Source organism: Solea solea, chromosome 2 (genome assembly GCF_958295425.1).
Source record: "Solea solea chromosome 2, fSolSol10.1, whole genome shotgun sequence".
Classification (NCBI taxonomy): domain Eukaryota; kingdom Metazoa; phylum Chordata; class Actinopteri; order Pleuronectiformes; family Soleidae; genus Solea; species Solea solea.
Window position 1 is genome coordinate 36,861,137 of NC_081135.1, and position 17,570 is coordinate 36,878,706.

At 39.4% G+C, this 17,570-nt stretch overlaps 1 protein-coding gene across 1 annotated transcript in view; it reads right to left on the reverse strand.

The window, feature by feature from the left end:
• The window catches only part of tbx15 (T-box transcription factor 15), a 45,887-nt gene extending 31,813 nt beyond the window's left edge, over window positions 1-14,074 (reverse strand). Inside the window, exons 1-3 of the mRNA XM_058622128.1 lie at window positions 13,567-14,074; window positions 6,555-6,762; window positions 3,122-3,223 (exon numbers count right to left, since the gene is read on the reverse strand). Coding sequence (XP_058478111.1) covers window positions 3,122-3,223; window positions 6,555-6,762; window positions 13,567-13,753 — 497 coding nt within the window. The 5' untranslated portion in view covers window positions 13,754-14,074. The remainder of the gene's footprint in view (window positions 1-3,121; window positions 3,224-6,554; window positions 6,763-13,566) is intronic.
• Between the last annotated feature and the right edge of the window lie 3,496 nt (window positions 14,075-17,570).

Sequence of the window (17,570 nt, forward strand, 5' to 3'; positions counted from 1 at the left end):
AATTGCCCTAAATAGCCATGGGTCATTGAAAGTGCTTGAATTTTGTACAAGAAAGAAGTGAAGTTGATTTGATTGTTTGTTTTGCGGCTCCACCTCCTGTTTCATGACCACACAGGACAAACATGGAGTCATAATTCCTAACGGTGTTGAGGACACTGTCCAACGTCTCTCTCGCTCTCTGATGTTGACGCGAGATTCCGTGCCGAACAATGAGCGAGTGAAGTTACGCAAGAGAGAGAAAATGACGTGAAATTCCAAGATCTCTGTCTCACCAAAGACAAATGACAAAGAGATTGTTTCTCTGACGTCTCCTACGACGTCCTGCTGGACGTTGACCAATAAGATACGGTGTGACATACAGAGGAAGACGGATGCCGCTAAACGAACCCTAAAAACGTTTCATTGAGCCTTTTGGCAACAGTGCCTCTGCCTCTTTGACGACTCCTTGCCCCGCCTCCCCAAAGACCTACGATCTCACACAATGTCGTGAACGGTGATTAGTCAAGGGTCAAACTTGTTGAGTTGCTAGTCCTCGGAACAAGAATCCGTGCCAGCGCGATTGATAATAGTCCATGACTTTGAGGAAGAAGACCAAGAGGCTCAGTCACTTGATCAGGGATTGAGCTGAAGCTCATGATCCCAACGATCCTACTATAGTTCCTCTGTGATTACACAACACAATAAACAATAAAAGGAGGCAAATGTTGGATTATACTTCACAGCCTGAATCTGCATCAGCGTTGACAAAAACACGACGACAAACGACACAATTTACGGGTAAATGTCATCTTTGCCGCCGCGAGACGACACTGAGCCATGAAAGTAAACCACATAAAACACGGACGCTCACCCACGCTGCAACAGCAGGTAAAAAACACATTTTCTTTCCATCTCCACCCCACTTCTTCATTTCCGTCATTAGACCCGAATGTTGAGAGTTATCCTATTTGCAGGCGGGCGGGCTCTGGCGCTGCTGCTCCTCGGACCGCTGGGATGATGAATACATTTCAATCTTCCCTCTCTGGCACCGACTTCAGGGACTGGGACCGTTGGCTGGGTTATCAGTCTTATTGCATATCCAGAGAAATCCATCATGCGCAAGCTTTCCTCCAGCACATGCACACTTTAATCACTCTCGCTTCAGTTCCGCGGATGCAAATGATGGGAGTAACGGCCTCCGGTGGATTTGCCGGGAGAGAGAAAACTCAGCAGCAGCAGTTTGTGAGAGAATCTGAGAAGTAAGAAAAGGGGGCGGCGCCTTTGTTCGCTCCAGATGCTGTTATGTCCTCGTCTGAGACATGAGCAACGGCATGAAGACGAGAAACAATCCAACTAGGTCAGAACTGCTTTTGTGCGCTCGGACCTGACATTTGAGGATCGTCCAGGGAAACACAGTTGTGTGTCAGAGGCGCAGCGCACACACACACACACACGCGCAGATATGACTGTGCATGCGCTTATTGTGCACAGCTGTGCATTTATTAAAAGAACGACTTCTGAAGGCGGACGCAGCTATTTTCAGAGCAGAGGTTCAGGCATCTGTACTCTCTCTCTCTCGCTCGCTCTCTCTCTCTCTCTCTCAGCTTAATTCTTGTTGTGGCTTCAAAAAAAAAAGAGAAAAGAATGTGAAAGAGTTTTTAAACCATCGTAGGACATTAAATTCTCCACTGAAACCCAAAAGAATGAAATCATTCTGGTGTGACAGCACTGACGGGAAACAGTTAGCATTTTGGAAAACGGGGGTGAAAATGGAAAGAAGTGTACATCTCTATCACTTCAAGGAGCTGTCTGTGCCGTCGTTTAACTGTCGGACGGTTTGATCGACGGGCTTCAGACTCGGCAGGTGACGTGATGAGGGCGCCAGTGTGTGCAGCGCCAACGTTGGTGTTGCTTGGACGAGAAATGGCAGAGATATTGGTAGAAACTGTGACAGATGTATCCCTAAAGGAGTTCACATATCTGTTGAATCGGTTTCAGTTTTCGAACAGGATTGAAACTTGGCAGTGCAGCCTTTGTTGTTGTTGGGAATGGGTGAAGAGGCTGTTTTACTTGTACAGCAGATTATGCAAAACCACTGTTGAATTTGAAGAGATTAAAGCTGTTTTTGTTGCTTATAATGTCCTGGAAATGCCTGATTGGCTACTGACTTTGGCTGCATTTGGATGAGCGTTACTATGACATCCATGGTGCTAAATTGTGAAGTGTTCGCATGACAGTCTTGAAACTTGGCGGTCGACTTACTGAGGATACCCGGGTGTGCGATGCCAACTTTGACGTTGTTTGGACGATAAATGCCGGAGATATTGGTTGATATGCGACAGATATATCACTAAACGAGCCAATTACGCCCCCTCTTATGGAGACAGACTCCACCCTCACCTTCCCTTGATCTGTATACCAGTTACTGTGGCAACCATGGTCCTAGGTTACACACACACTGTTAAAAGAACACAACCATTGTGTGCATTGTGTGTTTGCAAGCAATGTCTGTCCGTCTGTAAATCGCATAACAGTCATACAGTTGGCTTGACAGGCTTCAAACTATATGTGGGTTACCATGGTAACCATGGTACTAAATTACTGAAACTTGACAGTTGACTTACTAAGGACACCGGGGTGTGTGGCGCCAAATTTGGCAGCATTTGCACAAGAAATGTAAGAGATTTTGTTAAAAGTGCGACAGATATATCACCAAACGAGCCACGTCCGCTCTGTTTCACATGGACACAGACTCCGCCCTCACCTTCCTTCCTTCCTTTGATGTGTATGCGTGTCACCATGGCAACCATGGTAGTAAATTACACACTCTTGAACATTAGTTTGTTAAAAGTGCCGACTCATTGACATTATTTGGATAAGAAATGCACGAGACCGGGTAAAGAAGATGATGCTAACTATTGAATTTCCAGAGATTAAAAGGTGGGTTTTTTTTGTTACTTGTAATGCCCTAAAAATGCCCGATAAGCTAGTATCCGATAATGGCAGCCCCACGGCGAAGTGGAGAAGAACTGGGCTTTTAACTGGAAGGACGTTGGGTTCAAAACCCTGGCACAGGTCAAGGTACCCAACCCTCATTGTGCGAATGGACGGACGTGTGGACGTGTGAGAGTTTTTTTTTTACCTGTATCTCTTGTTGTCCACGGGTACGATGTCCATGGCGATGTAATACTGCTGATGAGGGTCCAGTCCTGCGATCTTTACCCGCATGGCAGGAAACATCCTCCTGGTAACGAGAGAAACAAATAATATTAATAAGAAACACGTAGACAATTCAAGTCTCGAGTTGTTAAAGGTCTTTAAAATGCACCGAAAACACGCGACGACGATTCACAGAAACAACTCAATCCACTTTTTTTTTTCTTTTTCTCTCTGCAGCTGTGGTCGAGGACGGAAACCTGAGGGAGACTTGATGCATCGACTCAAACTGAGTGAGATTATTGTAATTAAGGACGACGTTCGCCGCAGTATGTGCAGGGGAATAAAAAAACGCCACCAAAACAAACAGTTTCCAGGAACAACATGGATTATTCTATTCTCAAATAGTACAAATTATGTCTGAATGTAACAAAACAAACAAACAAACAAACAAATAAATAAATAAATGCCTGTCCTGCTTTCACTTACAATGCTCCATTAAAAAATGGACTAAAAATTCTGTTTGTTATTTGGTGTGTTTTTTTCAAACGTTACTGCTTTGTTCTCTGAGGAAAACACATCTTTTTGATCTGCCCGACGCCATAAAAATCAAAAATAAATAAATATATAAAAAGGGGTTTTATATCGCACGTTTTAAGACAAAAAAAAACCCAAAATATTGTGTCAATATTTTTTAAAAAAAATATTTTTTTCTTCATGTTGTTTGTATTTTCGCTGCATTTGCGCAGAAATATTTCTGGTTTTCTTTGGTCTGTTTTTAATCTCTGGTATAAACTCATTACATACATATTAGACTGCTTATTAAAGACATTACAGAGGTGAAAAATATGAAAAAAACATTTCACAGCACAGCTTTAAACTTGACTTTTATTTAATAAAAATTTAACTAATTTATTTGAAATACACATATTTCACGACTTTCTTGAACATAATTTTCCGACATTTCAGTAATAATTTTTTTTCCCCTTGGTAGTTTCCATATTTTTAATAAGTGACCTATGACCTTTACAGTCCAAACATTCTGATTTATTCTCCTTATGATAATATTTAATACAAAGTTAAAATACATGGGACTTTATGTAAAAAGCCAAAAAGAGGTATTTTAGTTTTTTTAATATGCAACATATTTTTATTTTAGCTCCTCCTGTTCAGTGTGTGTGTGTGTGTGTGTGTGTGTGTGTTTTACTTCAAACGCAGCATTTTTTTCTTCTTTTCTTTTTTCTCTTTTTCATTTGGAGCTCGTAAATCCGCGCAGCTCTAATGAGAACAGAGCGCTGTTTCTCCTCTGGATTTATTTATGAGCTTATTATGAAGAGGCCGAGAGAAATCCACGCGGACACAGGTCTCCGCGCACGTCGTCACTCACTCACTCACGCACGCACGCACGCACGCACTCGCTGCGCTTCAGCGCAAACTCACTGCGACTCCATTTATGGCGCTGATCACCAATTTAAGAGCAGAAACATTAAGAGAAAAAGAGAGAGCGAGATTATGGGAGATTATTTTAATCTGAAGGAGAACATTTTTGGTTTCAGTTTGAAACCACGCAAAAGAAAAAACAAAAAATAATCCAATCAAAAACGTAAAGGCCTTTAAATATGAAATTCTTACTTTTATTTTAGTCTTACATTAATAAAACGGAGCCGCTGCAATTATTACACAAACAATAATCACCTATTATTTTAAAATACAGCCATGAAAATGACACATAGTCTGTTTTTGGTTTTAAAATTGATAACAATTAAATAAAAACTGATCAGAATTAACATTAATCAGAATAATCCTCCTTTTGTGGCTATTTTTCATTAAAAACTGAATACAGGCAATTTTACTGTCACTAATATTATATATAAACTGTAAGTACTGTATATTCTACTGTATATTAAACATTAAAGCGGAATATATACGAGAGAAAAAAATCATTTGAAAAATATTCATGAAAAACTTCAATAAACTCAAGTTAAAAAAACACTTTATTGTTCCCATTAAAATAGTTTTACAGGGAAACTCTGGCTGATTTGAATATTTACGAGCAAACAGCTGTTTTTACAGAATGACCTCATCTCGCCTGGTTTGAGAAGCAATTAAAGAAAAAAAGAGAAAAGAAAACTGATAATAAATGAGTTCCTTTAGACAAGAAAAACTGATGTCAGGTTTTTCTACTGATGAGGAAAAAGAAAAGAGAGGAAATGTCAGTGGAAACACGGGAGGAAAAAAGACCTGAATCTACAGGTCAAATCCTGCACGAGAGAGAGTGTGTGTGTGTGTGTGTGTGTGTTAATTCGAGTCAGCTTTCAGGGTCTTTTGTGTGTGTTTTTTTGCTGCAACATCAGGAAAAAAACCTGCAGCGTCATTTGGGTCCGTGAACGCAGCAGCAGAGCAGCGGCCTGTGCACGTGCGACACATTAACACCCTGCAAACAGGGCAGCGGTGCGTGCATGCGTGCATGTGTGTCGTGCATGAGTAAGACATTTATTAAAAAATAAATTAAAAAAAAACTCCTAACAAAGCACGGAACCAAGCTGCTCGCGCCAAATAACTCCAGAAATATACCTTCTTTTTTTTGCATATCGCCTTTTACGCACAGTTGGAGTTTGATGACCGTCTGTGTGTGTGTGTGTGTGTGACACTGACGTACGTGTGAGGCGTTATTTTCAAAAATGAACTGACTTTTTTTTTTCTTCTTCGTAAAAGGCCATTTTGTCCACATCATGTGGTTCCCTTGTTACGTAATAAGTTACGTTTTTGAACAGAACAAAAAAAAACTCTTATGAGGTGAGACCGACGTCACTCACTCACACACTCACTGTGTCTGTGTCAATGTGGGCGCGTGCGTGTATCACTAAATTGTGTCGATTTAAAAGATGACGCACTCGTGCGTTTTTGCACGTACGTGTGTGAGTGTGAGTGACGTCGGTCTCACCTCATAAGAGGATCTTTTTTTTTTCAAAAACGTAACTTATTGCGTAACAAGGAAACCATATGCGGACAAAATGGCCTTTTGGAGACAGTGGCTGTCCAGCCTCAGAGCTGCGCGTGAACCTTTCACTTCCAGCAGCTCATTAGGCACGTGCGAGAGAGAGAGAGAGAGAGAGAGAGAGAGAGAGAGAGAGAGAGACGTGCCACAATGTCACCTCAGAAGTTATTTCTCAAAGTGTCTTTCACTAAACCTTCCCATCAGTGTGTGTGTATGCGCGTGAGAGAGAGAGGTGTCACACTCTCACCTCATAGGTTATTTTCAAAAACGTAAAATATTACGAAACAAGGAACAAGCTGCGGTCGGTTTCGCCAAATGACGAAAATACATTTTTACGCACGGTTGGGGTTGACAGTTTGGCCTCAGAACTGCTCTAAAGGTGTGTGCGTGTGTGTGTGCGCGTGTGTGTGCGCGTCCTCACCTGCCCGCCTTGGTGATGATCATCTCCGTGCCGATGTCGTGGAAGCGCTTCCACAGGTCTGCGCACTGCAGCTCCATCTGGATCTCCTCCATGGAGGCCGGGGGTGACGGGTCACAGGGCCCCGGAGCGAGCTCGGCGGGTGAGCCGAACGAGCACGACGTCCTTTCGGCCAGACCCTCTCCGTCCGAGCCGGGACTCGCCTCCGAGTCTGAGGAGAAAATGAGGAGGAAGATGATGAGGAGGCGGCTCTGGAACAGTGGAATTAATATGCGCGTTCGGCCTATTTTTCTTTTTCTTTTTTACGCAGGAAACTTGGCGCAGCGCGCCTCAGTCTGCACTGACTCCAGAATCACCTGCCGTCTGCTGCTGCTTGGACAAGAAGCGGCCCACTTTGGCTCGACTCGTCACGGAGTCCTGGTCTGGTGTCAAAAGCAGAATAAATGCTGCGTAAAGTCTTTGAAACGCAGCGTGGAGAAGATTAAAGATTTAAATTGGGACACGAATGAAGGATTCTGGTGGGAAATGAGTTTTTTTCCCCCCTCTTGGACTGAGTTTTACAGACTGACCAGTCACACACATCAACACTGTCAGGATGTTAGATTAATGAAGCGGATCCAGATCTACAGGACTGGTTTCCATCAGTGTGAACCCTCACAGATCAGATTAATGTGGACGAACTCACCTACAAGTTAACAAACAGCTCACTGACACTAAGAAAACCATTAAAAAGCTTTTTTAAAGACGCAAAATATGGAGAAAAATCTATTTTCTTCATCAAATTCACGTCCACTGGTTTATGAGAAACTGTAAAGTGACACATTTCTGTAAGAAACTACAAATTTTTAAACTTTTAACTAAATTAACTAAATAAAAACTCATTTAATTGCCCAAAAAGTCACTTCTTGCAACTAAAAATGCACAATTTATCCCTAAAAAATCACAAAAATTGGAAATAAATGAATGATTTAACACAGGGAAGAGTCACTTTCCGTGATGTAACGTGATTATTTGCATTTATTTAAAGCTCCAGTTTGTATCTGTGACTTTTTGTGTTTCATTAGCCCGGAATGAGCCTTTAATATTAATATCTATGCAGAAACTATATCTCTTTTTTTTTTCTTGTACAGCAGCCCATGATGGACAAACTTCACATGCTATAGGTTTTCATTTGGGTGAGGTGTAACTACACAATAAAGAAAATAGACATACTGCACCTTTAATGTATTTTTTTTTAGCTTTTAGCTTCAGTATTTCTTATTTTCTTGGTTCTTTTTTGCTTCAGGCTTTTTAAAATGTACATACAGGGTTTTATTAGACGCACGTTTGTTGTGTTGCACAATAATAATCTTGAATTTCAGCTCATGTGTGAAGTGATTTCAAAATAAAATCATAAATGTGAAGATCCAACACAGGTTCTTGGATTTCAAACTTTATATTTTATATCCAGATAAAAGTCATATGATCACACACACACACACACACACACACACGAATATAAAAAAAATGAAATAAAACTATGAAAGAATGTAATAATGTATTATTTATGGACGACTCTGACTCTGACTCTGAGACACTTGGCAAAAACGTGGGCACCAAAAATATGATTATGCAAATGTTGAGGAGCTGAGACACTGGAGACTGTCCCAGACCAAACCACTGGACTGTGGACCGAGCCAAGGCCAGACGAGCCGAGCCAAGAGCACGGAGGAGGGGAGGGATGGAGTGAGGAGGAGGAGAAAGAGAGAGAGAGAGAGAGAGAGAGAGAGCATGGATGGCTTTACACCAATGATAAAAAATATCACAACATTGATTCCTGACAAATACAAATATCACTCAAATTAAGGTTTTCATGTCTTATAAGATAAGATAAGATAAAATGATTTAAGATAAGGCAAAGATAAGATAAGGCAATAGAGGGTGGTTTAAGATAACGAAAAGAGAAGACAAGATGGTTTAAGATAAGGAAAACATAAGATAAGATAAGATAAAATGATTTAAGATAAGGCAAAGATAAGATAAGGTAAGAGAGGGTGGTTTAAGATAAGGCAAAGATAAGACAAGATGATTTAAGATAAGGAAAACATAAAATAAGATGATTTAAGTTAAGGCAAAGAAAATATGATTAGATAAGATGATTTAAGATAATGCAGATATTATACAAAAATCATGTTTCATAAACAGTAATAAAGTGGAAGTTTATCTATCTCATAAAATGAATAGACTCATATATTATTATTATTATTTTATATTAGGTTTTAATAGGTTTATTCAAACCCCTTAAATAAATTGATTTTCACGATGATAGAATCCCAGATTTTCTGTTTTAGACACACACACACACACACACAGTAACAGTATTTATACGTGAAGATACTGCAGTTTTACTACTGTGAAGTTACACTGAAAATACTCTTAAATCACAGTTAAGTCAAAGTATTTAGTATAGAAATGATTCAGTAAACAGTGACAGTAAAATATCTAATGCTGAATTATTTAGTTTAATCACTGAGCTGATGATGAATTATCATGTTATACATTTTTATTATAAATGTAAATCAAATACAACGCAGTATTTTTACTGAAACAGAAGCTGTCGTTTTTTCAACTTTGACAAGAAATTAATTTGACGTATTTTAATTTAATTTCTGGCGCAAACTGAATGCAGACTGAAAACACACACACGCACACACACACACACACACACTTAGAGTCAAATATTTAAAAACAAACAAAAAAACTTAAAGTTACAAAAAAAAACTTATTGCATGATGATCAAAAATATGCTGACTCAGCAGACGTGACACATACACACACACGGTGCCTCTGAGCAAAATATTCAACCACCCATTAGATTTTGCCTCATTAGGACCAGGTCTTAGTCTCCATGAGGACTACAGGTCCTGGCAAGGTCAGGGTTTACGACAGAGGCAAGAAACACAAATACACACAGTGACACACACTTAACTTTAACCACATCCTCAGAAATGAGGTTCTGCCTCATTAGGACCAGGTCTTAGTCTCCATGAGGACTACAGGTCCTGGCAAGGTCAGGGTTTACGACAGAGGCAAGAAACACAAATACACACAGTGACACACACTTAACTTTAAACACATCCTCAGAAATGAGGTTCTGCCTCATTAGGACCAGGTTTTGGTCTCCACAAGGACTCACTGGTCCCAACAGTTTAAAACCAGAAAAGGCGCTGAGGCCATAGAAAGGAGTGTGCATATAAAGTCTTAGTTGAGGACATGTCACAGCCCCTTACCCTTACCCTTACCTTAACCATCACAACTATAATTGCCTTATACCGTAACCATTACCCTTACCCTTAAACTAGGTATTTAAGGTCCTGAAAAAGACCTTTAAAGTTGTGTGGACCAGACCTAAATGTCTTCACTCCGTATGGTTTTTATGATTTTTGGTCCTCACAAAGACACACACACACACACACACACACACACACCAAATATGTAGCATAAAATGATGAAATAATAAAACGTTTCTGATTAAAAGCTTTTCTCTTAAAACTGAATGAATTCAGACCGACATCAAAAAATGTGCCCACTCAGCAGAAGACACACACACACACACACACACACACACACACACACACACACACACACAGTATGCAAAGACAGCCTTAACTCACCATTAACCCTTAGCTTAAACTTAACCATAACCACAATCATAATCTCAGTCCTAAACTTTAACCAGTCCCTCAGATATGAGCTTCTGCCTCATTAGGACCAGGTTTTTGGTCTCCATGAGGACGACTGGTCCTGACAAGATGAAGTTACTCTCCCATCTGTTTCTATAAATACATATATACCAGATTACACTATATATACTGGAAATTGGGCATTTCATGAAGGAATAAAGACGATTTAAATCATAAATCTATATATTTAGTGCCGTTTTGTGGAGCTTTCATGTATATTTTTTAACATAAAAGTAAATATACATGTTCTTATTTACAGATTCATATATAATCTACACGTGAGAGGCTGCATTTGAGCTGCAGATATAGATATTCTCTATGAGGTTTATTGTCGTCATATAGTATTTATATTCATTTTAAGCACATTTTGTCAAACCTTTAAATAAGAACGGCAGTTGAGGGAATATTTGGATTAAAAATGACGTCACAATAGGGTTTGAGCATTAAAATAATATGCTGTCGGATTAGAATTAACGGCCACATGTACAAATAGGAGTGGATTACATAGATTATTTTGCGTAGTTGTTACACTTTCATATAGCTGCAGCTGATGGTTGTGACTTTGTCATTTTTTAAAAAGTGAAGGTTCAGCAGATTACTGAAGTGCCCAGCAGCAAACGTTTGCCAACCGTGAAATCACTGAGTAACACAATCCACGCAGCGTGTGTGTGTGTGTGTGCACCTGTTTCCACGCTGATGGCACGCACCGCGGCCGTAAAACCTTCACTCACGCACACACACACTGTAATATTTATAAATAAACACGTGTCTTTTATCAGCCCGCGCTCAAGTGAGAGATCACTTTTTAAAGAGACACTTGGAGGAAGTGGAAGAGTGGGATTTTAATCCGCAGGAGGAAGAAGAATATATTAAAAAAAAAAAAAAAAAAAAAAAAACGTGTTTATGGTGAATTTGTTCCGTGCGTAATTTGTGCGTAAAGGTGAAATTTGTCACCTTGTAAAGCGCATGTTTGGGCCAAACCTGGAAGTTTTAAGATGGAGTTGGAGTTGTTAAATAAATTGTGTGAGGTTATTGAGATTTTCTTTCCCCTCAGTTGCGCCTGCGTCACAGCTCGTGACCGTTCCTTTTTTTTTTTTTCTCGTCTTCCATGGAAGCTAATAAATGACTTATATGAGCAGCAATGGCTTCAAGTCTGGCCTGGAGTTAAGGGAAAAATATAAAATCTCTCACTCCGCCTCTTTCGGGATTCCTTTAAACCGCATAATCTGACCACAGAGACTCTCTGTGACACAGACACAGGCCTCAGGACGTTTAGGACCCGAACCGGACGCGCGGAACCTGCCAAGAACCAGACTGCTAATGAGTGGAATCCTGGAGGGCGAGTCCAAAAAAACAAAACAAAAAATCCTGAACTTGACCCTGAACTCGTCAGAATAATAAGAATTATTGCAGTAATTTTTTTTTTTCCTCACAGATTATCATCAGACACAACTGAGTTGTTTCCTGTTGTCAACACGGTGGAGTCAGGAGTTCCAGTTTCTGCTTCCGCCTTTAACCACAGACACGTTTTCACACGAGCAGCAAACTTCACATGGAAATCCATTATCAGACAAAATGTCCCTCCCTCCAGTCATCATCACCGTCACTGCCGCTGATTTACTTTGACGCTTCTCTATCATCATCATCAGCATCATCAGCAGCAGCAGCAGCAGCAGCGGTGTGACTCCAGGGAGAAGCCGTGCGTAAAGACGCAGCGCCGTGGAGGAGTTTGAGGCTCAGCGTCGGCCTGTTTCTGCTGCTGTTTCTGCTGCTGCTGCTGTTTCTGCTGCTGCTTCATCTCTGTGAATGTTCTACAAAAAGATTGAGTGACGCGTAAAGTTCCTGTCACATCATTTTCCTTCACTAATGTCCAATTCAATTCAATTTGTCAATAATTAAGAGCAGATTTATTTTGGATTTGGACGCACAAAGATGATCAATTTTCACTTATTATAAACTTTGTCAACTTTGTCTTAATCCTATAGATTATATATGATTTCTGTACCGAATTATCCACAGTTTATAAACCACTATACTGTATATATACCTGCAGTTAAAGCAGAACGTTAAACTATGCGACACTGCGTTTTTTTGATTATTTAAATTTAAACACTTTAATTTGATTCTTTAACTCCATTTATACTTAATCCAAAACCAGGAGTGACCTAATTACATGACATAGTTAAATGTGTGCTCATAATTTAAATGCATTGGACGCACGTGAGTTTGTTTTCTTTTTACAAAAATCCCAATAATTTATAAAATAAAACAGTTTTCTCTTTCTTGTGTGCGTAAAGGAGGTCGAATATTTTATTGAATATTTAAAATTATGAGCAACAACAGAAATGTAATATAATTTACTGTCTGTATTCCTCCAGTACCAACAGCTGTGATTATGTTTTTAATTGTAAATCATAATTTGGATTTTATTTAATCCCCAGATTATTGTTTTTATTTTCCACACTTGTGCGTTTACTTTTCTTTTTTAAAACATTCTTTAAATTTAAATCTGGTAGCACATGTTATTTAACGCTCACTGCTCATTTTAGACATTAAACAAAAGAAATATTGGATTTTACGCGTGAGGCGCAGAACCTGCGCACTTTTTACTGTTATTTCAGATTATTTATTAATATAAACACAATCTGATCATGTGATTTTTATTTTGTTATTTAACTACAAAATAAATTCAATATTAAATATAAATGTGAATTAATATTTTTTTTACATTGAACACAGAAGCAGCAGAGGCCTGATTTCCGGCCTGCAGCCAGATTTACAAACAACAACAACAACAACAACTTTATGACTGCAACTCCAATTATCTTTGACTCACTGTCTCGCTCATAATCCACGTCTTAATCCACGAGTGTGGAGTCCAAACGCCGTGACCCAAACACACCACACACACACTCATCTAATCACTCCACCATATGCTGCGCGAGACCTTCAGTCATTTTCTGTTTGTTTTGATGCAAATTTCACTTAATTTAAGGGCGTTTTTCCCCCTAAATTCTAACGCGTCACAAGAGTGAAAGTTCAAATTCCTCTTCTGTGTTTAAATGATTCTAAAGTTTTCTTAAATGCAGCAGAGACTCAGAGACATGAGACTTGTCCTCATCTGTCCTGATTTGTCCTGCTCTGCTCATGGGTTGGGTCACTCAGACTACACTGGAGCCATGTTTTTGTCTCTGATCTAAACGCAGATTATTTGTATATCGTGTTGCGTGCGTGTTGCGTGCGTGTTGCGTGCGTGTTGCGTTGCGTGTATGTTGCGCGTGTGCGGCACTGACCCGGGTCCATGTCCAGACAGTGCGCCGCGTCCTCTCCGTCCGCGGCGAGGCTCTCCATGGACAGCTCCAGCTCCTTGTCCTCCCAGCCCCGCAGCTTCCTCTTCTTGTTGGAGCCGATCAGGGCTTCCACGGAAAACGCGTGGGCTCTCGAGCTCAGGGCTGCGGCAGATCGCCTCCTCTCACTCATTTCTCTCAAAAATCCACCCGCACGGGAGGACGCGGCGAGGAAACCCACTCACTCCCGTGTGCGTCCGAACAAAGTCCAACACTTATTCTTTTAAAAAGGGAAAAGAAGAGGGGGAGGATGAGGAGTTTCGAGCGCGTGCAAAATTAATCCAAGTGAGACTTAAAAACGCTGCATCAAACTTTTCACGGCAGACTTTTGTGCCATCCCCGGGTGCGCGTGAGATCAAGTCCAGACTCGGTTGTGGGCTGCGTCTCCGTCCTCTCCGCGTCTTTCTTCTCCTCTTTCTGTCTCTCTAACTTGTCTCTGATTGATACTCACTTCTGGAGGAGTGTTTTTTTTTGTTTTTTTTTACCTCCTTCCTCTCGCGCTCGGAGGGCGGCGCTGCTGCGCGCTCTGTCAAAGCCGCGGCGTCCAATGAGAGGCGAGGACTGACATTTGGACACAGCGCTGGCGTCCAATGAGCGCGCAGAGGGGAGAGACACGCGCCCGCGCGCGCGCGCGTCCCTGAAAGAGCGAGACACTTTTTCTGTCCACAGTTTCCTCTGCAGAGGCTTCACGATGCGACTGAGGTGGAAAAACTCATCATTTTATTCAATAATAAAAAACAACTACTAAAGAGTGGAGTTGTTGACGTTTGAGTGACGTCACAGCTTCGTCTTCTGTGGACATGTGGATCACGTGAAGGCCTTCACACACGCACGCCCGCGCGCGCACACACACTGATTACCTGTTAGCGAGTGGAAAAGTCAGATTAGAGCTCGATTATGAGATGAGAAGAGGACACGTGGACAGGTGGACAGGTGGTGGACACACGGACAGGTGGACTGACCTCAGGTCTTCACAGAGGATGGAGCAGATTAGTGGGGGAAGTGGTGACACGGTCACAGTGAGATCAGCGGGTTCTGCGTGGACAATAGAGAGGCATGTAATGATTTCACATTCGAAATAAATGACTATTAATCTGTTGATTTATTCTAAACCCTTAAATCTAATCTAGATTATGACATGTATCATATTAATCTCACTTGTTGAAGGTTTTTACATTCAGTCAGACACTCAAATACATAAATGGCACAAAATAATCTTTAAACGACAGACTATTACCTGGAAAATGTAAATTACACTTTAAACCTTTCCTTCAATGTATTGTAATGTTATATTTTTAAAGAGCAGTGTTATTAATTAGCCTATGACAAAATAAATGATGCTATTTAAAGGATATAATATATATTATATTATATATATATATTATTATTTATGATACGTTTTAAGGGAATAATAAGTAGAATTATTGTAATATTTTTTGGTCAGACGCGTAAAAGTTTATTAGTTTTTTCACGCAGATGATTTAATATTTTGTTTGGTTTGGTATTTAAAAAAACATCTCACAAGTAACTGAGTCTGAGTTGCGTGGAATCTGCGCGCGGTGCTGACGCACGCGGGAGAGAGAGAAGAGAAGAGACGAGGGCGAGGAGGAGGAAAGCGATTAATGGAATTTATTGTTTCAAAATAAGAAAAATAAATGAATATTTCTGATGTTTTTGGTAAAAACAGAAACGAGAATGTGAGCTCGAGCTCTCTCTCGTACTCTGCACGTGCGCAGGGGAAAGGGCCTTAAATCAACCTAAGGCTTTTCTTAGAGGTCAACGCTGTGAACTAATCACTTCATAATAAATATTAACACATATTAATCGATATTAAAGCGTGCAACTGCATTTACTGTGAATAAAATTAAGAGACAAACAAATAAACAGGTGTTTAAATTAAATGAAAAAACACCTGTTTATTTTAAAGTCACACACATGTATGATTTATGACCGTCAGACTTCAGATTAGATCAGATTAGACTAAATCAGAGATATTAATCCTTGAAATTCACTTGTTTCAACCGCAGTTCCAGAACACACACTATATAATGTTAAAAATTAAAATAACATCATTACTTTATTAAATAATGATAATTTTAACTAGTTTTCATCAACATGTGCAAAAAGTTATAAATAAAAACGCAATATTTGTTTTAAAACTGACGCAGAATTTGCTTTTTTCCCGTTTTCTATAGAAGACAAATACTTAAATAATTTTTACTGCGAAGCCACGTTGAAATTAAAATCTCGTTATAAGCGCGAGAACAAGAAAAGACATAGTTCGTTAACAACAAACAAACAACAGCGTGTTTGTTTTCATTTGAGTTTTTGCTTCATTAGTTTATTTGTTTTTTTCTATTTTCATGCGCGTAAATATTTGTGCGTAAACTTGTGCCAAAGTCAACACTGTGTGTGTGTGTGCGTGCGTGTGTGTGGGAGTGAACTCGTTAAACACGAGCAGTAAAAAGAAAAAAACAAGTGTTTGCTGTTTAGATCCCAATTATAGTCTAGATGGCATCTCACAGTCACACTCACTCACACACTCACACAGAAAAACACCAAAAGGACATTAACAAAAATACAATAACAAAAACAAATAATAATAATAATCATGATGATTATATATACATATATGTATATATATCATTTTTGATCTTCTAACTTTTCTTTGTTTTCACTGTAACCAAACATGGTTCGTTAGTCTTTTACGCGCGAACTCACGCGCCGTTTGTTAGTTTTTATTGCCCTCACAGTCGCGTGGACAGTGGCACGGGAACAATGAGTTGATAATCAATTAGTGAAAGAAAGCGTCTGACCTCTGATGACCCCTGATGACCCCCGATGACCCCACAGAGCAGGGTGACGCAATTCAACGAAGCGTCAAGAGAGCGATACACACACACACACACACACACACACACAGTTGAGTGGACGTATTAAATGTAGCGTACAATGAAGCCGTGGGGCCACGCACGCACGCACGCACGCCCACGCACACACTGCTACTAGTTTTCTTGTTGTATTGCTGATCTATTTTTTTAAATTGTATATGTATCTGCTTGTTTTTAATGCTTATTCTATATTCTCTTAATCTAGTCTAATCTAATCTAATCTGATGATGTGGATGGCGAGGCTGTTTTTGTTTCGGCTCGTTAAATAAAAGATTCCGATCATGTTGAATAAAGTACACGCTGATTTCTTACCAGTGTTAATGTAACAGTGTGGGTTTTATTATGTGCTAAAATGACTTTATACATAAATAAGTTATCAATGCAATTCAATTATACATTTTTCAACTGGTTGTAATTAAAATATTCTACATTTATTATTATGTTTTATATGTAAATGAATATAAAAAGGAGGATGTGAATTACCAAAAACATTGACGCAATAATGACATCGTTGTAAAGAACGAAGAAAAACGCAATAATAGGGTACATTAATAATTTAAAAAAAGTGAGGAATGAAATATAATCAGTAAATATAATAAAAAATAAATAAATATCATAATAAAAATCACAGTTAATATCAGTAAAACTCTAATAAATATCATGTAAAAATAAATAGATGTCACGCTGTAGTTTAAAGGCTGAAACGAAACAAAACACTAAACATATATTAGGTTGAATTAAATAACAAAAAAGAGACAATCTTATGTAAATATGATGATAAACTGACAGTTTTACATGTACAATTATGTGTAATTCCTCATTTTAATAATTGTATTGAATTGTGACTGAAGTGTCAGTGACAGCAGCACATGAATGAATGAATGAATGAATGAGCTGCAGGTTTATAGTTTCCTCTTCTATTCAGTCTGAGTAAAAACGGCCCGTGTGTTTTTTCAGTGTCCTCGTGGACCGCGCCTGTTTCCACGTGACATCGTTTCCGTTCTTTAATAATAAAAGTTTTATTTTTTCACCCTCTATTAAACTTTATTTACTCCTGTG